General features: G+C 40.5%; 1 protein-coding gene across 1 annotated transcript in view; it reads right to left on the reverse strand.

Annotated features, from left to right (window-relative positions):
• LOC145353933 (junctophilin-2-like) overlaps positions 1-23,517 on the reverse strand; it is a 97,303-nt gene extending 73,786 nt beyond the window's left edge. Inside the window, exons 1-2 of the mRNA XM_080204939.1 lie at positions 23,132-23,517; positions 9,273-10,083 (exon numbers count right to left, since the gene is read on the reverse strand). Coding sequence (XP_080061065.1) covers positions 9,273-10,083; positions 23,132-23,510 — 1,190 coding nt within the window. The 5' untranslated portion in view covers positions 23,511-23,517. The remainder of the gene's footprint in view (positions 1-9,272; positions 10,084-23,131) is intronic.
• Between the last annotated feature and the right edge of the window lie 1,226 nt (positions 23,518-24,743).

The following is a 24,743-nucleotide window of genomic DNA, read 5'->3' on the forward strand; positions in this document are numbered from 1 at the left end:
GTGTGCAGAAGAAAATACAATTCTCCTGTGGTCCTCACAATGGGGTTCCCAATCTCGGAAGAGCCGTGTGTACATTTTTCACCCAAAGTCTTTCCAATCCACAAAGGCCACACAAAAATGGTGTGAGGTCAGAGAGGCAAAGGAAAATTGTTTTCCCAGCCAAAAAAAACTAAGTTCAGCATTTTGTGTTCTGATTCACATTTCCACTGGGAGATAAAATCCAGCCTCAGAGATAGCAGCCACTGTACCGATCGGTGACAATGCAGAGGGAAAAAAAAGGAAGCTGCCTTTTATCAGAACGTTGCCACAGATGGAACTGTTGTTTCACATAGGCCAATGACACAGGATGTTGAAGAATCAGAACTTCAGCAGACCTCCCACCAATTTGTTTGTCAGACAATCAGATTCTTGCAGCAATGGTGGAACAGTTCAGCTTTAATATAGCCAAGAGACAAAAACTGCCACTGAGATAGGCAAGGGTGCAATGTTTTGTTGAGCAGTTTATCTAAACAAACAGCTTCTGGTTTGCCTTAATTTGTTTGGCAATTGATTAATGCACGAAGGAGTCAACACAAACTGTTCCAATAGTTCATCCATAAAGCTACCTATAATTCCCCTCACTCCACGCAATCCTGCTTTAGTCCTGAGCCTTTACTATATAAACTGATCTTGTCCACAAGACCCATCTTAATTTCCTTTGATCTGATTTCCAATAAACTACTGATAACCCAACTTTCCTTCCTGGCCTCCATGTTAGCCCATATTGTAAAAGGTTCTGTCCATTCTCCTTTAAATCTTCCATCATCACCCTACTCCAAAAATACCAAGTCCGAAATTTTCAGCATGACAGGAGCTTAATTGGAATAAGGCAAGGCTTCCAGCCCTCTCTCAAGAGGAAGTCCCACACTTGACCTGCAGCACCCATGCACAGCACTGCAGTGGCCAGAAACATCACTGCAGGGAGCATGCTGAAAAAAAAACAGGGGACAAAGTAAGTGGCAAGGCTCGACAAGGACTATTGGAGTTCTGTGATAAGCTGAGGTAGGAGGGGAGGGAGGTATTAAGAGAGGATACCCCAGTCAGAAGGGGGCTTCTGATGGAGGTACCCTGTCCTTCTTGCTGAGATCCAACCATCTTTATTTGCTCGTTTCCCTCTGAGCTGTCACCTGCCCACCAACCTAAAAACTGAGCCTGGCTGGAAAACAGCTATTAAGTGGCCATTAAGTTGCCACTCAGGGCTTTAAGTGGGGCAAAGGTGGGCTTCCCATCCAAGATCCTAACCACTCAAGCACAAAATTGCTGCAGGGTTGAGGCAAGCGGAAACCCGCAGGGAACTCCATCTGTGCAACTCTGCCCCTGCACCAGAACCAACCAGAGAAACAAAGAACAGTACAGCACAGGAACAGGCCCTTCAGCCCACCAAGCCTGTGCTGACACGTTGTCCTAACAAGATCAACTGCCTGTATGCCTCTATTCCCCTCCTGTTCATGTGTCTAACCAGATAAGTCTTAAATTGTGTTTGTCTCAATCACCTCACTTAGCAGTGCGCTCCAGGCCCCCATCACCCTCTGTGTAAAAAATTTCCTCCACACATTCCTACTCAACCTTTCCCCCTTTATCTTGGACTTGTGCCCCCTTGTAATTGTCATTTCTGCCCTGGGAAAATCCATGCCTCTCGTCATTTTATAAACTTCTATCAGGTCAGCCCTCATTCTTTGTCTTTGCAGGGACAACAATCCCAGTTTATTCAATCTCTCCTCATAGCTAATCCCCTCCATACCAGGCAACATCCTGGGAAATCTTTTCTGTACTGCCTCCAAAGTCTCCCCATCTTTCTGGTAGGGTGATGACCAGAATTGGACACAGTATTCCAAATACAGCCTAACCAGCATTTTATATAACTATAATATAATTTACTCAATGCCTTAGCCCATGAAGGCAAGCATGCAATATGTTTACTTCACCACTTTTTCCACCTGTGCTGCCACTTTTAAGGATCTGTGGACATGTGCTCCCACATCTCTCTGTGCGTCTCTGCTCCTGATGAATGCCATTTTTTTACAGCTCACACCTGAATTGGATCTAACAACATGCATCACTTTGCATTTGTCCGGATTAAATTCCATCTGCCATTCCTCTGCCCAATTTCCAGCCTATCTATATCCTGCTGTATTCTCTGACAATCTTCATCACTGTCCGCAACTCCAGCAATCTTACTGTCATCCGCAAACTTGCTAATCAGACCAGCTACGTTTACTTCCAAGTCATTTTCATATATGTATATAATAAATTCAACATACGTTGTCAATTCTCTCAGCATTGTGGTACAGTTGTGCTCCTGCTGACCTCCAAAAGTTTGAGAAACGACTCCTTTTAAAAAATGTGAACTGCTCCATCTTTTTAAGTAATACTGAAGCCAAAGCTTTATTAGAAATTAATTCTCAGGGTTCTAGTGTAGTTGCAACATTTAAAATGCATACTTTGTTTGTGCACTTCTTAAGCTAACACTGGTACCACTTAGCAATGCCGTAATCCACAGACAACAATCTGATCATTATTTTTGGCCATTAAAATATCACAGACACACTGATGTCATTATTGGCCAATGCAGTACCGATGTCACTGTATAAGACGCCAGATATTTGAATTTCTAAAAGTTATCAGCTCAAATCCACTTACTCTTTCAAGTTGCATGGACCTCGATAAATTTTAATTATTTTCTCAAATGCAAAATTGATCAATAAGGTTGAAGTAATCTTGAAATGGCAGTTTTTAAAACTATTACATATTGTAATCAATTCTTTGCAGCTCAATTGTTGCATTTAGAGATGAAACGTGGCATTTCAAAGAGTTGTTTGATTTCTGGGTGACACAGCAGGAGGAGGATGAGCAGGAGCTTTGTGTCAGAGAAAATGTGCAATACAGACTTCACACTTCACATATAAATGTCATAACAATAAAACTGCAACACTGGCTAAAAACGGAGAAGCCCATTTTAAAATGTGCTCCGTGGTGCAAATAAATAATTTGAATTCTGATGGGTGAAATTAAACAGAGGGCACTTTCAGTGTTCAAATCAGCTTCTAGTATGTGAAGGGGAATTTTAACTCCCAGGCAGGAAGCCAGTGGGACATAATTTTAATGGCTGTTCCTTGACACCATTCCAGCAACCAGCTGCCTGTCCAAAATGGATATTCAGGGACAGTTGGTTAGATTGGCTTGTCAAAGTTGGGGCCTCCCAAAGGCCAGCAGGCTGGCAGTCAGGCAAATTTGGAGGAGAGTCTTGTGATTAAGAAGCTGCCCAAATACTGTTCACGGGGCCTGGAGAAGCACTCCATCTCCTTGAGTTCATGAAAAGTTAAGGTTTAAACATACCTGACAAGATATCCACTTGGTACGTGCCAAGTTTTATTGAGCAGTGCATCTGCTCACTGGCACTTAAAATTGCATCTGGGTCTCAATGGCATCATTGAATCCTCATTTATGTTTATTCAAGGAAGTTCTGTTAAATGGTTACTGGGAGTGGAAAGAGTGATAAATCCACCACTTGGATTTTAAGTCTCATTCCATCTGGCACTAACTGGCTGGAGGGAATTAAAATTCCTCTTATGGAATTAGTGGCAACATACAAAACAAGCTACAGCAGATGGACTAACTATATGATCTTCCCCAGCTCATAATTTTCAAGAAAACAATATAGCTCTGATTTTGCATTTTAAATCATTCAAGCTTGATCTGTTGTGAATAGTAGCCAAGGAAACGTATGACTAATTCAGCATAGCCATCTATCTAAACAGTTAAGTTTTTCTTCTAAATTAATGAACAATTCCTACAAACACTTCATTTCATGATCTTGCCAATATCATCTCTGAGTGTCTGTGGATAAAAGCTCTTGCCTTATTTTGGTCATTGGAAGCATCTAAGTGGTTCTTACAAACACGCCAGGATGGATGTTGTAAAACAAGATAAATCTCACATAACTCTATTACTCATTGCAAGAAGAATTAAGAACAAGCTTTTTCAATTTCCAAATAAACTGTACTCATCTATTACCCTGTAGCTTTTCTGGTAGAACTGCACTAGACCAGAGAGCGATATGTAGAATATTTTTATGTTTGTTTCCGATTGGTTCCAGGATTCTCAGCATAGATAGCAGAGAACTGTCACATAAGCTAAACACTGGATGGAAAGAAAGTGCAGACCTTCCCCACTCTCCTCTTGGAGAGATATTATAGTGGTCATGCTGAAGTCTGCAGCCAAGAATATGCTTATCTATTGGTTAAAGAAAACGGCGATAGGATGTTTAGGGACTGAAGTGGAAGATAATAATCGGTGCCTGACTTATTACAACACCACGCTCGCCCCAAAACCGGAAAACCTGCCCGGTCAACAGGTCTTCGCGTGGTCTGCTCTCCCCGCCCGCTATGATTCCCATGGCTGACGAGATAGGAAAATTCCACCCCACATTCTTTGATCTCATAGCATCTGCTTGCTAACCATTCTAGTAAACTCTATCACTGCACTTCTTCATACTGAAAGTAGAAATATGGGCAGGATTTTCTGGCCGCACTCACCTCAAAACCAGAAAATCCTGCCCAAGGTCGATGGACCTTTGCATGGTCTGCCCCAATACCCCTCCACCCACCTGGTCTCCATGGCAGGTGTGATGGAAGAAATCCCCCTATGGACTTATATTGCAGAAGGTAAAACACATTTACGACCATATGTGATTTTTAAAAATGTTTATGCAAAATTGCCAGCGCAATTATATTACTTTTGACTTAAAGGCCCATTCGGAAAGTTAAAATTTGGGCTTGTCAAGTTTCGATCAGTTTATTATTGCTGCAATAAGTTTGCTATTAGGTTTTTGTTGAAAAAAGAACATTTCGGTTTACATGCAAAAATGACATAACATGTTGTTTTAATATACCAGTTTATGTATCAATATCAATTTGCACAAGTTTAAAAGCAAGGCCCCACGCTATACACATTGAATATACATAATGAAATCAGATAGGCTAGGTCTACAACCAATACAATGATTGTAAATTATTTCATCCCACACACATTGGCTAGGATATCTTCCATTCATTTGGATAACAGTGAAATGTGCCTTCACTTTCTGGATGGGAGGAAGTTGAAATCCTGGCCACCCACAATCCCGAAACCCCAGCGACCCCCAATGGCTGGGGATTCTGAAGTCAGAACAGATGACTATGAGACAGTGCTTTTCCATGCCTTAAGACAAAAAATTGCAATAAACCAGTTGATTTTTGTAGCTAGAAGTAATCTGAAACAAAGGTGTTATGACCCTTGAACTAAAACAGTAAGGAACATTATAGAACATAGAACATAGAACACTACAGCACAAACAGGCCCTTCGGCCCACGAGTTGCACCGATTACATCAACACCTATCTATAACCCCCAATCCCATAAAACCCCATATACTCATCCAGAAGTCTTTTAAAAGACCCCAGCGAGTTCGCCTCCACCACCACTGACGGCAGCCGATTCCATTCACTCACCACCCTCTGAGTGAAAAACTTACCCCTAACATCACTTCTGTACTTTCCTCCCTGCACCTTAAACCTGTGTCCTCTCGTAGCGACCATTTCAACCCAGGGAAATAGCCTCTGAGAATCCACCCTATCTATTCCTCTCAACATTTTATAAACCTCTATCAGGTCGCCTCTCAACCTACGTCTCTCCAGGGAAAAGAGACCCAGTTCCCTCAACCTAACTTCATTTATAATTTCTTTAAAATGTCTAGGGAATCTGGAATTGTTTTTAAGAATGTTTGAAAGGGATTTTAAAAAGTTTGCATCAATTGTAAAGCAATCAATTATAATTTTCTTGACTAGTAAGAAGTACTGGTCCAGAGGTGACCCTTGACCTGAAGTAAGCAGTACTAAAGAAAGTTAAGTTACGGATGTCATGAAGCCAGTAGCAAAGAAACTGTAAAGTAGAACAGAGAGGGCACACTTACAAGGAGTTGCGTGTGTAATACAGTTAAAAAGGATAGGAAAAAAGTCATGGTTAGAGCAGGGATTGTGAATTGGATAATTCCACCGCTGTGCTTCAGTTTTAGCACAGCCAACCAGGCTGATAAATGAGGTTTTATTAAAAGAAATAGCAAAAGGAATCTCTAGGGAATTTGTGCCATCAAGAATTTCATGAACCCAGCTAAAGAGACTTTGAAGCAATGTGCCATTGGGGTGGTGACCTTCTATGGGGACCAGGGATGGATTGCAGCTGCTGATGGATGTAACTCTGGGGTCACATTGATTGAGTGGGAGCATAAGAGATCCTACATACCAGAGGCTGAGTTAGAGAATTTTGGTGCCATATGTCTGTGGGGATGTGGGTGGGATATTTGTGTTTGTGTATGAATATCTTTGTTGAATCAACAATTTAAAATTAAACTTATATTTTGTTTGAAGTATTACACGCTATCAGGTCTGCCCTGCCACAGAATACGGCGCAAAAGACCCAAGTGCATATTCAATGAGATTGGGACAGAGGATTTGGCGTGTTTTCCTGCTGGCCTCCATACTGGATAACATTCCACTATCCTGCTCTCCATCCCCATTTCCCCCACCACCTCCCCTCCCCTCCCAACACCCCCCCAAATGAGTCTTAGTCCCCAGGTGGTCAAATTTGCCCCCTTGTTGGCAATTTCTTTATTTTGGGAATTGTTTGACAAAGTTGGTCATTTTGGTTATGATTCTCCCATACAGACTGTAACAAAGGTAAAGCCAAGAACAAGTAAACACACCCACCAAAGAGATAGGGAGGAGTGGGAAGGGGATTGATGTGTGCAGTCAGGAAATTACCCCAAAATGCACAGGGAATGCATTAGCTAGGTTTGGTTTCAAGTTTCCATTGAAAATTTACTTCCATAGGCACATTTATAAACTTTTCAATGGACCAGCAGCTTAATATAACAAAATTCTTTCATTGCACTGAAGTGAGACAAACACAAGAAAGTAGACTCTTAAATTTTTAACTTTGCATTAAGTGCCAAATAACTTCGTGAAATATTAGGTTTACTTAAAAATGCCCAAGTGTTCTTTTGGAAGTCCTGGCAACTTTATAAAATTGCTTCTTAAAAGTGTACAGAAAGTATCAGGTCAACCAGTGATGGTAGGTAAAATGTCAGACTCAGTTTACTTCTTCTAAATTTTCACTTTGAATTTATTTTGTGTTCATTCCCACAGAAGATTTTTGAGGTTTATCCCCATTAAGCACAATCTTCTGTTTGGGAGTAGAACAAGTAACCTGTTCTACCAAAGGTACTCTGTATTTTGTCATTAGAAAGTAAGATTAGCTAAGTTAACAATTACTGTAATTTTCCATCCTTCACTTTTGGCAAAGGTTTAGCATCCATCTTGTGCCCCTGCTTGGGAACAGTGAGAAGAAAATATAAGAAAATGTAAAACCTCATCCAAACTTTCTGTTGGACATTATGTTGGTACTTCAGACGTACATGTTGGTTCCAACGTACTAATTACTAAGAGTCAAGTTGGTTTTGGCAACTATGTTGACTGAATAATTTGATGTGATGTAATGTAATGTTATGGTGCCAAATAAAATAGGAAGAAGAGGAAAGATCAGTCAATGTTAAATAAACAAGAGATACTTAGCAGCAGGAGATCAATAAGCTGTGAATAATGGCATGGTGGGCATTGAAGAGTTGAAAGGAAGGGATAGATGGAAGACACAAGGATGGAACAAAGAAGCAACAGATCATAATATTTAAGACAGGAATCAGAGTCTCAGAGATGTGGAAGAGACAAACAGATACCTAAGATTGAAAAGTGGTATTTAAAGGGGAAATGCATATAGCAAAAGGGATGGACAAAGCAATTTAATAAGAGAAAAAAGCAAATAATTTAGATATGTCAAAGAAAGAAACAAAACGACGAAAACAGGCACAATTAAGGAATTTTAATAGAGGCAGACAAATGAATAGAAGCACAGAATATGCAGGAGAGAAACAGAAAGGTGAAAAATACATATTTAGTGAACATAGGACAAATAGCCGTGCAAGAGAGGCAGTAAAAGAGATGGCCAGGCATCTGACAGTGATATAAAATCCCACTTGAGAAGGAAGTTGACAGAGATCCAATTCAGTCCTGGAGAGATAAACCAAAATAAATAACTGCACCAGAAAAGGAATGGGTGGATGACAGGAATATCAATCATATTACAGAGAAGCAAGACAGAGAGTTAAGGCAGAGCAGTGAGAAAGATGTATAAAACAATGCCTAGGGAGGAACAACCTGATAACAGCAATGAAAAGAATAGAATAGCAACTGAATGAAATTCAGACTAGCATCAGTGACTAAAGAAGTGCAGAATTTAACAAGAAAGTGAGACAAGGTAAAGGAAGTCAAATAGGAAACATCAGAAATAGTTTTACTCAACCTGTCTCCAAAAACGTATTGTCCTGTTCTCACATGATTCCTGTCTGTCACCACTTTAACTGAACATTTTGCTATAGGTGGCTGCTTAATCATTAACAGAAGCCAACTGTCCTGTTAGTTCACTAGAATCCCAATGGCATTTTAAATACTGACTGAACTGGGTACTTGCTTCCATATTTAAATAAATGTTCAGGAAGAATTCTGTTTAGTAAATTTACCTGCACTTCCTGGCCCCACAGAGAACATTTGGGCTCCTATGGACCAAGCACCCACATTTCTTGATATCCTCATTAAAATCCTGGCCACTTATCATTCTCAAACATTGGCAACACCATGGCTCAATTGGAAAGTCAGAGAATAGAATCATAGAATCCCTACAGTGCAGAAGTAGGCCATTCACCTCATCAAGTCTGCACAGACCACAATCCACCCAGGCCTAAATCCTGATATCCCACATATTTACTCTGCTAATCCCCCGACAGTAGGGTCAATTTAGCATGGCCAATCAAGCTAACCCGCACATCTTTGGACTGTGGGAGGAAACCAGAGCTCCCAGAGGAAACCCACTTATTTATTGAGTTACTTAGTTCAGTGGTGTTCTTCAGCATTACTGTTTGATTCTTATGTCCGTGACTGGTAGTCCAATTTTCTTCCCCAAAATTGGAACCAAGGGTAGAAATTGATCTTGGGCAGTGGTGCAAAATGGGTGCTATCAGATTGTCTGCAGGAATTTTGACTGTACTATCATAAGTTCCTTATGATAGCTATTTAATTCAATATCATCTATTTTCTTCTATTGTTCCAAGATTGATTTCTAAACTGCAAATGTTTCAGACTTGCTTACCTGGACAAGGCAATCTCTGACTTCTGCCGAGCAATAGCTGCTGCTCTTTGTGCCCCTTCCATGCTCCTTTCCACCTTCTCCCTCAGCTTGTTGGTCCTCAGCGGTATCAGGTGCTTCTTCTTGCCCTTCACCAGCACATTGTTTTTGTATTTGCCCTCTTCCTTATGGCCATCTGGGAAGGTGGTGCAGCCATAGCCGTGCCTCAGGTTGTCGTGCCACTCGCCCTCATACTTGAGGCCACTTGACCTCTCGCTGACCCCATATCCTGAGCGCTTGTCATTCTTCCATTCGCCCATGTAACTCTCGGTGGTGGTGGCGTCGATGTCAGACTCAACAGGCGGGAAGTCGTCACCGCCTTCACCCAAGCTGACAGTGGAGTTGGCGTCACTGGCAGCCGAGCTGAGGCCGGCATCACTCCTGAGGAAGCTGAGCTTGCTCCTTTGGCTTGAAAGTGAACTCTTGGACTCGCTCTTTCTCAGCTTGCCCAGCAGTGAGCCTCGTCGGAATAGACCCTTCTTCTTAGGCTTCTGCTCAGCATCACCAGCACTGTGGAGACTCAGGGCGAAGCCACCACGACTCGGCCCGATGGTGGAGGCAGAAGCTGAGGCAGCAGTGGCAGAGGGGGTGGCCAAGGCCAGTGAGTCAGCTGGTGGCTCCAGTTGCAGCACGGTCCCGTTACTGTGCTCACTGCGGAGGGAGGTAAGTGAGGTGCGTAGGGGTGAGCGGATCATGGTGGCCATCCCATAGGGAACACTCTGGCGCACTCCATACCCATGGCGCATCCCTCCTGTAAACTGGCCCTGGTATGTACCTGGAAATGCAATCAGAAAATAAATACTCATTAATAGGTAGCCCCAAAATTTATCTCCAGACTAGTGAAAATCATCTGAATAGATAACTCACAGCTAAGAGTGATGTCTGGTCATGACCCTCATTGCTGGTTGTGAATCCTTGTCTACTTAACACTTCAGAAGTGAATCATTCACTATCTATGGAGTGAGACACCCTGACAGGGCTATATAAATGCAAGGTGTGGAGATGCCAGGGTTGGACTGAGGTGGGCACTGCTTCTTCATCAGGTGAGTGATGAAGGGCACAAAGGGCAGCAGCTCGTGATACCAAATAAACCTGCTGGACTTTAACCAGGTGTTGTGAGACTTCTTGCTATACAAATGCAAGATTTATCTTTAACCCAAAAGTGAGAAGTGTCTTTTAAAGAAAAGACATTCTATTGAATTTAGAATCTTCAATATAACATGCTTCAAGAGTACTGTCATAGTTTGATCTCCATGTAGGATATGGATGCACTGCAGAAAGTACATTACAAAGATTTGCAAAGTGAAACCAGAACTGAAAGATTATAGCATAATGAAAAATTGAATGGCCTGGGCATTCTTTTTTATAGAAAAGAGCAGGTTTTCTTAATAGATGTATTTGAAATGAAAGCAATTTGATATGTTCGATGTAGAGATAATGGGCAAAGTTTTATCAATTGTTTTCAAAGTGTTGTCTCCGGCAGGAAAAGCAGAAAGTAGCTCACTGCAATCTTGCCAAATTTTCAACCACTTTGAAACAAAGGGAAAAGGACAGGACACACAAAATCATACTGGATGAGCCCACCCCACCAGCAACCTCCATCCTGACACATCAAAGCATCCTTTTCAAACGGCACCCTGATTTGAAAACAAAATAAAACAAAGGATCACACCCTCTGCCCTGTAAATGGAACCCCTTTCCTCACAGATACCCATCTTCAACCCCAAATTTCCCCAACAGAAGCCAATCCCCAGAACTGGTCTCTGGCACTGACAAGGCCCAGGCATAACCCTCTCCTCCTGCAGGCTGCACTTATCGCTAAGTCCTTGTTTGTCAAAAGCTGTTGTAAACCCCACTCTTGTGACTTCATGTCGGTGGAAGGGAGTTGAGGTTGGGGGGCGGGGGGTGGCGGCGGAGTGGTGGGGGGGGGGGGGGGGGGAGGGTGGGGGGAGTCAAGCCTTTCAGTGGGGATAATGCAGTGGGGAAGCCTGCTAATGATATTTAAATGTATGGCAACTTTCATGGCAGGAGCACCATTGTGTCATTTTTGTGGGTGGTGGGGCAGAACTGGAAATCCCACCAGTGTAAAAGCCATTTGAGGACTCCCAGTGGATTCTCAATCACACGCCATTCCTGCCCCACCAAAACCAATCTCCCACATGCTTCTAAGTATGAGCCCAAAACTAGGGATCATAAATACAAAACACTCATTTATAAACTAAACAGGGAATTTGGGAGGAAAACTTTACGTATGGTTGGAGCTCAGTACCATATCCACACAGTTGAGGCAAATTATATGGATATGTGTAAGGAAAAGCTAGATAAGTACATAAGACAACAGGGAATAGACGGCTACATGTTTGGATACGATTAATATTTTGACAGAATGCTTGTGGAAGCATGACTGGTTATGTCTCGAGACAACATGAAATAAGGGGTAACATTCATAAATGGGTGCTGAAGCAAAAGGACCCAGGTGTATATGTGCATAGATCATTGAAGTTGATAGGGAAGGTAGAGAGAACAGTTAATAAAGTATATGGTATCCTGGGTTTATTAATAGGTGCATAGAGTACGAGAGCAAGGAGGTTATGCTTAACTTATACAAGATACTTGTTAGATCTCGGTTAGAGTATTGTGTGTAGTTCCAAATGTAATTGTGTGTAATTCCATCAAATGGGAAGGATTTGAACACATTGGAGAGAGTGCAGGAGGTTTACAAGTATGATTTCAGAGCTGAGAAACTTCAGTTGTGAGGATAGATCGGAAAGGTTGGGTCTGTTCTCCTTGGAGAGGAAATTTGTCAGTTGTTCAAAATCACGAGCGGGCTTAACAGAGCAGATAGGGAGGAACTGTTCCTGCTTGTAAAAGGATCACAAACAAGGGGGCAAAGACTAAAGTGATTTGCAAAAGAAGCAAATGTGATGTGAGAAAAAACTTTTTCACGCAACAAGTGATTCAGGTTTTGCATGTGTTGTCCGGAAGTGTGGTGGAGGTGGGTTCAATCCAGACATTTAAGAGGGAGTTACATGATTTATTGAATAGAAACAATTTAAAGGCAGGGAAATGGCACTCAGCCATGATATTCATTTGGAGAGCTGGTGCTGACATGATGGACCAAATGGCCTCCTCCTGCACTGTAACAATTCTGTGATTTTGTGTCCAATGGCCATTTTCTGTGTTGTAAACTCTGTGGCCTGGATTTCGCAGCACTCATCATTGACCTCAAAAGAAACTGCCCACAGAGATTTGATGTTCTCAGGGGCATAGATTCTCTCTTTCCAAAGTAAGTTTGAATCAGGCACCAAGGAGGATCCCGAGGCATCTGGCAACAGGGATGTCATTAAGCAGTCAATCACACTGAAGCAATCAATCACTTCTCACAGACAGAAAACCTCAGAAGTGCATGCACCGACTATTCTTCATTCTTAAGCAAATGTTACAGAGCTGAATAAAAATGATTGGGACATACTCAGGATTACAGTGAAAAATCATAAACATTTAAAACATTTTAAATATCTGATTTTATCATAATGGAGAAATTTGATATTTCACAAACGTCAAATTTGTTTTTCAGTCAGCAAGACTGTTCAGCATGAATTATGAACTTAATACGCCATTAAAGTGCCAGAATCACCTCACAATAAGCCGTTAGCTTTTTCAAGAGTTTTTATAGTGAGAATAATATCATAAAAGACAGATTCTTAGTAACTCAGTTTTTTTATTAATCGTAGACAATGTGAGAACTTCAATCGTGCATCCCACGGAGAAGCATACAATTACTGACAGCATCTTATGGATTTCTACATTTTATGGGAGCAATGACAATGAAATTGTCAACTTTAACTATTATTACTAACAGCAATCTTCGGAATCTAGGTCATTATAATTCTCGAGATTAATTTTTATTATAATTTAAATGGTACAATAATTTAGTTAAGAAAAAATAATGTTGACTTGTTTAAAGTGGTACTTACGTATGAAGTTACTGTAGAACTAAATGGATGAATAGAATAGAGGAAGCATTGAAAAACAGATAAATCAGTTAATGTTAATAGCAACAATAGTGTAGGTTTCCTCCAGGTGCTCTGGTTTCCTTCCACAGTCCAAAGATGTGCAGGGCAGATTATTGACCACACTAAATTGCCCCTAATGTGTACATTAGGTGTATTAGTTATGATGGATGTGCTGAGCTGCAGGGTATTAGAGTAAGGGTTGGGTCTGTATGGGATGATCTTCAGAGGGTTGGTGCAGACTCGATGGGCCAAATGGCCTCATTCTGCATTGTAGGTATTCTATGATTCTGTGATAAGTTTGATATATTTAATAGAATACAACATCATAATTTTAAAATAAATAAAGCGTACAAAAGGTAGAATAATTTGAAATGCATCTGAAGAAATTAGACATACAGAAAACTGAAAATTATCCAACTCATCTGAAGTGGTTTGATCACCTTGACCTATGATAAGAAACAAATCCTCTGTTTTCATTATACTCACTTTGACTCTCTGAAAAAGTAACCCTTCCAAGAATGAGCAAAGATACTGTCAATGCTATCACTGGAGGCTTATAATCATGAGGTGGAGGCCTATCGACCTGAAAGGTTAAATTGCAGGCAATCAGATCAGGACGGAAAATGAATGGGTGATTCTCCCATTCCATTTTAACTGCCCCATCTGATTCTGATTAGGTGAAGGCAGGGATGTGCCAGTTAAAACAGAATTTGCCAGTTAAAATAGGGTCCTGCAACTTATAAAATTATTACGAGTTATTTGTGACCATTCCCAAAAGTGTCCGATACGAACTTTACAATCTACCCAATCATCAATTTGTTACAGACTTAGACAAATCTGATATAAGGTCTAAATGTTGTAAAGGAATTGTGGCTTTTAGGTTGGATATTAGTCTTAAATGACAAGCTTAGCTAAGCCTGTTTACCTTTGCTAAAGCTGGAAAAGCTATGCCAATTCCAAAGGGAGAATAAGTTGTAAAATTTCAAAACACAATGATGATTCTAAAACAGTCAACTTAAGAATGGGGACAGAGACAGACACTGATCATCGGCTAATGTATCCCTTTGTCATCAAGACAAATGCTTAATTTATGGAAGAGATCATTTGACAAACCTCAGAATATTTAAGATTTTAATTGAATGAGAGATTTTCATATTTTATATTTTCATTTTTTTATATATTATTTTGTGCAATATGGGCATCACTGGCTGGTCAGCATTTATTGCCCATTAAGCGCAGAGCAAACATGTGTCTCGAGCCTACCCATGTCTCACAAAACATTTAGGTTAAAAGACTAAGAAGATCTATTTGTAGCTTTACCAATATCATGTTATGATCAACCACTAGGATATGAAAGAGCTGTTAAGCTCTAAAGAAAGGCCTGGTTTTCACAAAATAACATACGTTAAATTGTAAACTCATTGAGATAGAAATTTGTCTTTACAGTAGTGCAAAATGGGTTTGTACTGCTGTCAATGAAACTGAATATAAGGTGGGTAAATAACTAATGGCCAATAACATAGCGTCCATTTATTCCTGAGCTATCCTTGCGTAAACGATACAAAACTGCACACTCCTCAAAATATCTGTAGAAAGTATGTTGCAGCAGACTTATTTTGATCGTTAAGTTAGCACTAAACTTTCTAGAACACTGAAATGTACTATTTCTGGTTACACCTTAATAACGTCTCCACTTTTAGTGTTTCAATCTACTAACTTAAACCGGAAATGTGATGTATTAGAAATAATTTAAAATGTAACATGCCAAGAAAGAATCACTGACAAAAAGTCACAGCTCTCAGGATATCCCAAAATGCTTTACAACTAAAGAAGTATGTTTTGAAGTAGTGCAAAAACACAGTAGTCAATTTGCTCACAAGCTAGTATCCACAAACAGCCGTAACATAATGACCAGATAATCTCTGGGAAATTCATTGAGGGATGAATTTTGGCCAAACAACAGGAGAACTGTTTTCTTCCATCAAATATATCATATGTATGGAATGGAATATTTTATACCCACTGTAGAGAGCAGGCAGTGCTTTAGCTGAGAAACAGCATTTCCAACACTGTAGTACTTCCTCAGTAATGCACTAGAGTGCCGATCTGGGTTATGCATTCAAATCTCTGGTGTGGAACTTCAACCCACAATCTTCCAATTCAGAGATCAAAGTGTTACCACAGTACTAAAATTGACACCTGAAAGTATTCAACACACAAAGGAGTTTTCTATCAAATAAAGCTAAGTGTAAGATGGTTTCTGGGATTCCAAGACATGGAACCTGCATACCTATAATTTGATTATTACACTGATATTTTTAAATTTAAGTTTCTTTATTTCTTGGCACACTGGGCGGAATTTTACAAGATTGATTCTAACTGTCCAGCTACCGTGAAAATGAGAGAATTTCTGATCCATTCCTTGGGCAAATTTTCATGCTTAAGCACTGAGTTGAAAATAAGGGCTTGACAGTTTCTAGCTGTTGCAGGTAGTGGGCTGGTCTTCATTCACCAGTCAGCCTGTAGACAGCGTTATTGCGCATGTGCAGATCTGTCAAGCCATTGTTATTGCAGGCAGCCTCACAAACTCTCACCCACCACCACCCCCCCCACCACCACAATAGCAGGCGGCTCTCAGCCGATCGCAAGCCCCAAACCACCCGAGATACAGCCCCTGCTGCGTTCAGTACCCCCCTCCCCCAATCTGATTGTGTTGCAGAGTGGCAGCAGGCGCACCCCCCACCTCTATCCAATTGCATTGCAGAGCGGCAGCAGGCTCCCCGTCCCCCAGATCCAATTCATGTTGCAGAGCGACAGCAGGTCGCCTTTCACCCAATCCAATCATGTTGCAGACTGGCATAGTGGGTCTCATCAAACCACCTCTTCAGGCCCAGCAACTTCAGGCTCCGCCCCATGTGCCCTGACCCCTATGTGGCCTGACCACCATAAACCCACCCTCCATTAGCCCCGCACCTTGGCACTGCCCAGTGGGTGCCCCCTTGGCCTCAGCCTCCCTGGGGGAGGCAGGGGTGATGGTGGGTGAGGGGGGGTGGAGCTGGTAAAATCCCAGCCGCTGTCTTGACTTTGTATAACCAGCAGGTGTCATGCTTAGCTATTCAGTGTCAGGTTTGAAAATGAATGCAACGATACATTAGGAATGATTATTAACAACTAATTAATGGATGGTAACATTTGTTACTTCCCTGACGCCAACTATGAAGTGTAAAACTAAACATCTGGAAAGAATACTATAGTCACTTAAAGGCCCTAATTTAGTTGATACTTTATTTTTTTCTGGTTTTCAGCTGAAGTTGTGAATTTTCAAAATGTAGATATTTAACAAGTTAGCAAAATGAAAATGAAGCTATAATCCTGTATGATTTAGACTGGCTTAGGTCATCCAAAGTCATCTTTATCCATAACTGTATACTGATTCAACTTTTTTTTATTCATATTATGGGACGTGAGCACTACAGGCTGGGCCTAACTGTCCGTTTGAGGGCATTTGAGAGCCAACCACATTGCTATGGATCTGGAGGCACATGTAGCCAGACCAGGTATGGATAGCAGATTTCCTTCCTGGATATTCATTCGTGAACCAGATGAGTTTTTATGACAATAGATTTATGGTTATCATTAGATTTTTAGATTCCAGATTGTCATTTAATTCAAATTTTACCTTCTGCAATGGTGGGTTTTTAACCCAGGTACCATATCTTGCCCTTGGGCTCTGGATTTATAAATTGATCTGTTTTTAGTCTTGATAAAATACATGTGAATAACATTTCTCAAAGATATTCATTTATATATGAATACTGCAGTTTTATCTTGCAGCTAAGAGTTTATGCAGTGTGGGTTGCTTTGTTACTATGGAAACCAGCCAACACCTCTGGCAACATCACTGTTTAGTGCACTCAGTACACAAAATGTTAAATTGCTATCTAAATTGGAATATTTTATTAATTTAGACACACTGAATTAACTGCTACAATAATCTGGCACATGAAGGGACTAATGTTTATTATGTTCTTGTAACTAATAATATGAGAGATATTTCTGATTGGAACAATTTTAAAAATTTATTTACAGAAACAAATCTAAATGTCTATTCATACATAATGATTCTCTGTAATAATTTTAATGGAAGAATGTTCTTTTCCATCAATTGACTTAACCAAGATCTATACTAGATATTTTGATAGGCTGTATAATGGATTTTATAAATCTCTGTATTTGTAATTTCCTTGCTGCTAGCTATAAAATGTAAAACTGAATTGAGGACATGAACTTGTCTGATACATTTTTATTTCAAGTGTTAGTTTTGATAATGTTTTGATAATGTTGACTCCGAATAATTTGATCAAAGAAAATTAAATTGCAATAAATTATAAGAATTTATTTCAATTTGAGTCCAATAACACCTCACTTTCCAGACTAGAATCATTCTGAGAACTGATGACAGATGTTCAATAATTACTGGTTGTTCATTAATCGCTAGCTGTACACTAACCTAAAGGCTGCATACTTAACTTCCAAAATATCAAGGGTAATTTGAGCAAACCAATCATGTTCTATATAGAGTAATCAACTGTAACAGCAGCCCAATTAGAAGTAATTATCAATATTCAGTTATGTATGAAAATTCTGCCTTAGAATAAAATGCAGATTATCTGAAAAATTTAATTTGCAGTTCGAAATCTAAGTTCAAATATATTACAGTTTACAGAAATGCAGCCCTGGAGGTCAGGTTAAAAGGAGATTGAGATGTTAAAGGAAACACCTATTGTTATAACATAAGCAGCAGACCACAGACTTGGCAGACAGATAGCCCACTGTAGCTGCAATGGAATTCCTATTAGGGTAATAATTATACTGATTTGGCCAAGAAAATGTAAGATTCAGCTGGTTGCAATTTATAGGAGCTACTGAATTCTGAGATCATATTGTTGAATAAGCTTTTCATAATGTTTTTGTAATATATTTTCAAAAGTTTATTTCCAAGGAGTTAAGCATCACTCTTTGGTCTAAAGGGATCAAAGGATATGGGAGGACAGTGAGAACAGGTTACAAGTTAGAGATTCAGCCATGATCATAATGAAAAGTGGAGCAGGCTCGAAAGGTCAAAAAGCCTACTTGTACTCTTATTTTCTATATTTCTGGGCGTACTTTTTTCAAGTAGAAAACAGTCGTTCAATACCTGCAACCCACAGGTGAGGAAAAGAGATCCTTGGGGATTCAGGATTCAACTGGCTGATGTGGTGCTCATTTTTGAAAAGAAGACCAAAGCTTGATAATTATGGGCCACTTGCATTAATGAGTGATTGTGTATAGAGTACATAGACTTCATAAAGGCCTTTGACAATGCACCATATGAAAAATTACTGGAACAGGTTAAACGGGGAAATGGAATCGATAGGGGAATAGCAAGCTAGATTGAAAACTGTAGGAAAGCAGAAATTAGACTAGTCATTATGGGTTCTTTTCAGGAAGTAAATAGTCAAATCTTTCAAGATTCAGTTCTTTGCCATTTCTGTTCACTGTCATTACCAATGGTTTGGATACAGGCCAACAGAGAGTTAAAATTTGCAGATGATACTAAAATAGGAGGTTTGACTAAGTCTTTTTCAATGAGAAAGGAATCAGCAAAGGAATATTGATATGAGGAGGGAATGGCTGAAAAGTAATAGGTTGGATTTAATGTCAGTAAGTGTGATGCAATGCATTTTGGTAAATGCAAGTAGGCTTGGTACTTTAGACAAGCAGAGAAACTCTGGAGTGCAGTTTCATAGAACACAATGTCTAAGACTAATAAGGTTGTTTAAAAAAGGCAAATAAACTTCTGGATTTCATCATAAGGTTGAGAATATTAAAGCCAAGAGGTAATGACACAAAAATAGGTGGGACAGTACGTTGCAATGAGGAAATAAGAACCTTACAAATGGATAGATAGGTTAGGAGAGTGAGCCAAAATGTGGCAGATGGAGTTTTACGTGGATAAGTTAAAGTCACAAGTAGTCCTACATTAACACTGCAATGAAGTTACTGTGAAAATCCCCTAGTCATCAAACTCCAGCACTTTTTGGGTACACTGAGGGAGAATTTGACATGGCCAATTCACTTAAATTGCTTGTCTTTGGACTGTGGGAGGAAACTGGAACACCCGGAGGAAAGCCATGCATACGCAGGGAGAATGTGCAAACTCCACACAGACAGTGACCCAAGCTGGGAATTGAACTCGGATCCTGGCGTTGTGAGGCAGCAGTGCTAACCACTGTGCCATTGTGCTGCCCACATGTGTGATAAGTGTGAGGTCATGCATTCTGGTTGAAAAATGAGAAGACAACTTATTATTTAAATGGGGAGAGATCTTGGGGTGCAGAGGGATCTGGGTGTCCTTGTTCATTAGTCACAGAAAACTTGTTCATAGGTATAGCAGATAATAAAGAAAGCAAATGGAATGTTGACATTTATAGCTAAAGGACTAGAATATAAAGGTAAGGAAGTATTGTTGCAACTAATCCAGACATTGGTGGGGCTGCACCTGGAGTATTGTGTGCAGTTTTGGTCCCCCTATTTGAGGAAAGATGTGTTGGTATTGGAGGGAGTTCAGAAGAGGTTCACTAGATTGATTCCAGAGATGAGGGGTTTGTCATATGAACAGAGATTGAATAGTTTAGGTCTATACTCTTTGGAATTTAGAAGAATAAGGGGAGATCAAGTTGAGGTATACAAGATGATAAAAAGTATGGATAAATTAGGGCAAGAGGTCATAGTCTTAAGTTAAGGGGTAGCAAATTTAAAACAAAGTTAAGGAGTAACTACTTCTTCTAAAGGATTGTGAATCTATGGAATTTGCTACCCCAAAGTGCAGTGGGTACTGGAGCAATTAGTAAATTTAAGGAGAAGTTAGACAGATTTTTAATTGTTAATGGGTTGAAGCATTCTGGGGAGAAGGCAGAAAAATGGGGATCAGGAGCATATGAGCCATGATTGAATGGTAAAGTGGACTTGATGGGCCGAATGGCCTAATTCGGCTCCTATATGTTATGAACCAATGATAAAACTATGTAAAGTCTTAATAAGAATTAAAGTTCTATGTGTAGTCCTGTGCTCCACACTAAAGAAAAGATGTTAAGGCTTTAGGAGTATAATACAGATTTGTTAGGATAATGCCTGGTTATGAAGAAAATTAAATACAAATGATATGAAAAATTGTGTCATTAGAATAACACAGGTGTGAGGTAATATCAAAGAACAGAGAACAAAGAAAAGTACAACACAGGAACAGGCCATCGGCCCTCCAAGCTTGCACCAACCATGCTGTCTGCCTAAACTAAATCCGTATGCACTTACGGAGTCTGTACCTTTCCATTCCCATTATATTCATGTCTTCATTTAGTTCCCTCTAAAAATGCTGCTTTCGTATCATATCATTAAAGTGTTTCAGATAATGAAACCTTGAGATAGGGTAAAGTGGACAGTAGTTTTCACGAGTTGAGGAGTCAAAAGGGGCCATGCACATGAGATTAAATGTAAAAGATGTAAAATGAAGGATGCAAGAAACCTTTGTACATTCAGAGCTTTTAAGATGTAGAATTCATGGCTGGGACTGATGGTTGAGACAGAAATTGTGAACGTTCAAGATTAGATTGGATTGTTATATTAAGAAAAAATGGCTTAAGGGAGAATCGAAAAAGATGGGTAACAGGAATAGAACTGTTTGCTGTCACTGTGAAGCTAAACATTGGCAAACTGATTGGTCAGAATGGCTTATTCTCATGTTGTAACTATATGTTGCTAGGAGAAAACTGGAAACCAAAAACTCTCTCTTCAAAATTGATAATTTTTCTTAGTTGATATTCCTCATCGCCATGACAAAGAATGTGCAAATTAAGTTACTGGGAAAACACACTCACCAAATAGGATCTCTAGTTTTCCCAGATGTTGTGCACATATTGTGAGGACAGCTCCCACTTGTTCATGTCCGTATACCTTAAGTATAAACTTATAAAGTCAAGAAGAGCGTAGTGCACGCAGGGATGCCATTGGAGTTAACCAGTTCTAAATGTAGTTTATCAGAGCTTTTCCTTCCTCTGCTTGTCTAGCTTTTCCCTCCTCTGTTACCACTACCTTAATATTAGTGTGGCGGCTTGCAGGGGAATCTGAAGAATTTTAGCTCCCCTGGTTGAAATACCTACCCCTCTGGGTTCTTCTGGTGGAGCAGTCTGGATGGTCAAAGTTTATCAGCTGTGACATGGATGGAGCACTGTGGGCCTGGCTGGGTGTGAGACATTGGATTACAAATCTGCTAGAGAGGGTTGCCTTGGTTCTGAACTTCCATCACTAACACCTGGCTCGATTTCGTGGAACTATTCTGACCCCGAGTCTCTGAGTCAGCACGCCCCCGTCCCCCCCGCAACAAACAAGTTTAAATTTGGATTTTAAAAAACTCTTCTCTCTAAGCAATGAAAGGAACAACAAGGCCTTCCCTGGCCCACCATGCACACACAGCAGTGAGAGGAATTATTTCCCCAGCCTTTAAACTGACTCCTATTTCCTCAACTCAAGTAGATAAATTTTTTTTTAAGATAACATCACCACATGTTTTTAAAAAAACTGATTCCTCCCGGCAGCTCCAACAAAGATGTCCACGTGAGCTGAGCAAAAATAACAAATCCTTTCCACTCACAACAACCCACCCAACATGTTTTTTTTTCGGGAAAAAAGAGAGAATGGAAGAGGAACAGTCCGTTTAGTTTAAACAGTTTACATTCAGTGTCTGAGCTGGCGGTTCGTGTTGATGCGGTTGCCATGACAACGGGAAGGAAGAAAAATCACAAATACCGTTGACAAGAGGCCCGGGAAACAAATTCAAATCAAAACAGCTCAATAAAAAAAACACACTGTTTACACAAATAAAACCAAACCCGATCGCAAAGACATCCTCCTTTTTTGGGAAGCGGGGGAATATTACAAATATGAATGTTGATCATCTGGGGCGGGGTGGGGGGAGGGGCAGCCGTCCCTTTTAATATAAAATGTGACGGTTGTTGAGCCCGGGGAAATTTGTTGTCGGTGATGATTATGTACTATTGTTATTCATAATTATGATCCTATTAATTATCAATAATTATTAATAATAAATAATAACTGCATAATTGTTATTTATTGTTATTTGTAAGAATCAATAATTAGGATTCTTACAATTATAACCATTATGATTATTCATTATCAATAATTACGTATTAATAATTATATTATATTCATTATTATTGTGATTATTAAGCAATTATAATTGATTCTTATGTATTATTAATAATTGTGGTACTTATTATCAATAATAATTACGTTCATCGTGATTATTGATAATAATAAGTATGGCTCTTATTCATTATTATTCATAATTATGATTCTTGCTATTTATTATCAACAATTAAGATGCTTATCAGTTATCAATAATAATTATCAATAACTGATTCTATTCGTTATTATCAATAATGATGATCTTATTCATTATTAATAATTGTGGTCCTTGTTAATTATCAATGATTATTGTTTGTTATTAAGAATTATGATTTTTGTTCATTATCAATAATATTTATTATTAATAATGGATTTTTATTTATTATTGATCATATTGATTCAACCACAATTATTCTTAATAATCAATAAGAATCAATAACAACCACAATTATTCTTAATAATCAATGTTATGATTATTTATTATTAATAATTGTGAGCCTTATTGTCAATGATGATTGCGATTATGATGATTATTAATGGCGAGGCGGGAGGGGAGAATCTCACCTTCATCAGCGTATTTCTCGGTGCCGTAGCCGTCCTGGAGGCCGTTATTCCAGGTGCCCTCGTACCTGGCGCCGCTGGCCTGGCTCTGGCGGACCCCGTACCTGCCCTTGAAGCCGTGTGTCCACTCGCCGCGGTACAGCCAGCGCCCCTTGGTCTCCGAGCCCAGGCCGTGCCGCTTGCCCTGCGACCAGTAGCCCTGGTAGGCGTTGCCGCTGGGCCAGGTGTAGACGCCCACCACCTCGAAGCCGTAGTTCCAGGAGCCCGAGTACTCGCCCTGGCCCTTGGGGCCGGTGCAGATGCCGTGGCCGTGAGCCTTGCCACCCTCCCAGCCCCCGCAGTACGCCCCGCCATCGTCGAAGTCAAACCTTCCTCCGCTCATGCATGAATCGGGGGGGTGGGGGGGAGTGTGTGTTATTTAGTGGGTGGGTGGGTGAGGGTGATGGAGAGGGTGAGTGTACCACCCCGGCCCCCCAGAGGGGGAGATAATAAACAGGGGTGGGGAAAGGGGAGAGAGAGAGGGGGGGAAGAGGAGGGGGTAAGGGAGGCGAACCTGACCAGAAGGAGAGTGATGGCTGGGGAGGGTTGGGGGTGACACAGGGCGATCCCCTCCTTACAGCAGGTAACCCGACTTGAGCGCTGCCTCTCCCGACCAGCAGCCAGTCCTCAATGTGGGGAGCATTCAGCGACTCTCTCCCTCCTCCCTCTCTCCTCTCTCTCTCTCTCTCTCCACAGCCGGAATGTTATAACATACCTAACAAGGCTATCAGATCCCACTCGCCTCCAAAAATAAAACCCAATCAACAATCTCCGCAAACGCCTTTTACCCGCATCTTTCAGGAGGGGGTGGAGGATTGGGGTGGTATAGCTGGACTAATATTTCAATACAGTGAGCACACAATGCAGTGAACCAAAGTCCTTTCTTTTACTTCAAAAATACGTAGTGACATCTCGCTGCATTTCACACTTCGAGGCGTTAATCATTTTTCTTTCAATCTGAATTCCCCTCCTTCACCCATCAGTTTTCATCATTAAGTTTAGCGTTTGTTTTCTTGTATCTCACCCCAGTGTTATCAGCTCACCACACTGCAGTTTTCCCTTTCACTTAAGCTTCCCAGAAACTGAAGCAACAATTAAATGCCCCCCACTCCACCAGGAATCGTCTCCAGTGACAGGTCTCTCTCCAAAGCTGTTCTGTAAATCTGTCATGTGTCACTGAATTCCCTTTTCTCTTTAATTGGAACGTGGAATGGCATAGCCTTTGCTGTTTCGAAGGAGTGGTTTCCTTTGCTAAATCTGTTCTTCAGATAACTGTTTCAAAGGTTCAAGGGTGCGAGCTTCTCCTACGCCGTGGGTGGGAGCACCCTGCAATTCCCACCACTGCAAGCCGACAAAGTGTAAGTGTGATACACTAAAGCTTCAGAGACTGTGATTGATTCATGCCCCAGTCAAATCACAATGGCCATTAACCCTATAATGTCTTCTACTTGCACTGCATCTACCTTTCAGCATCTTTTTACATTTTATATACGTTTTTCATTTTCAAGAATATCTACTACATTTAAAACGTACATCTTGCTACAATTATCATTTTCTTTTGTTTCGATCCTTAATT

The sequence above is a fragment of the Carcharhinus amblyrhynchos genome, chromosome 16 (assembly GCF_965287045.1).
Source record: "Carcharhinus amblyrhynchos chromosome 16, sCarAmb.v2.hapA, whole genome shotgun sequence".
Classification (NCBI taxonomy): domain Eukaryota; kingdom Metazoa; phylum Chordata; class Chondrichthyes; order Carcharhiniformes; family Carcharhinidae; genus Carcharhinus; species Carcharhinus amblyrhynchos.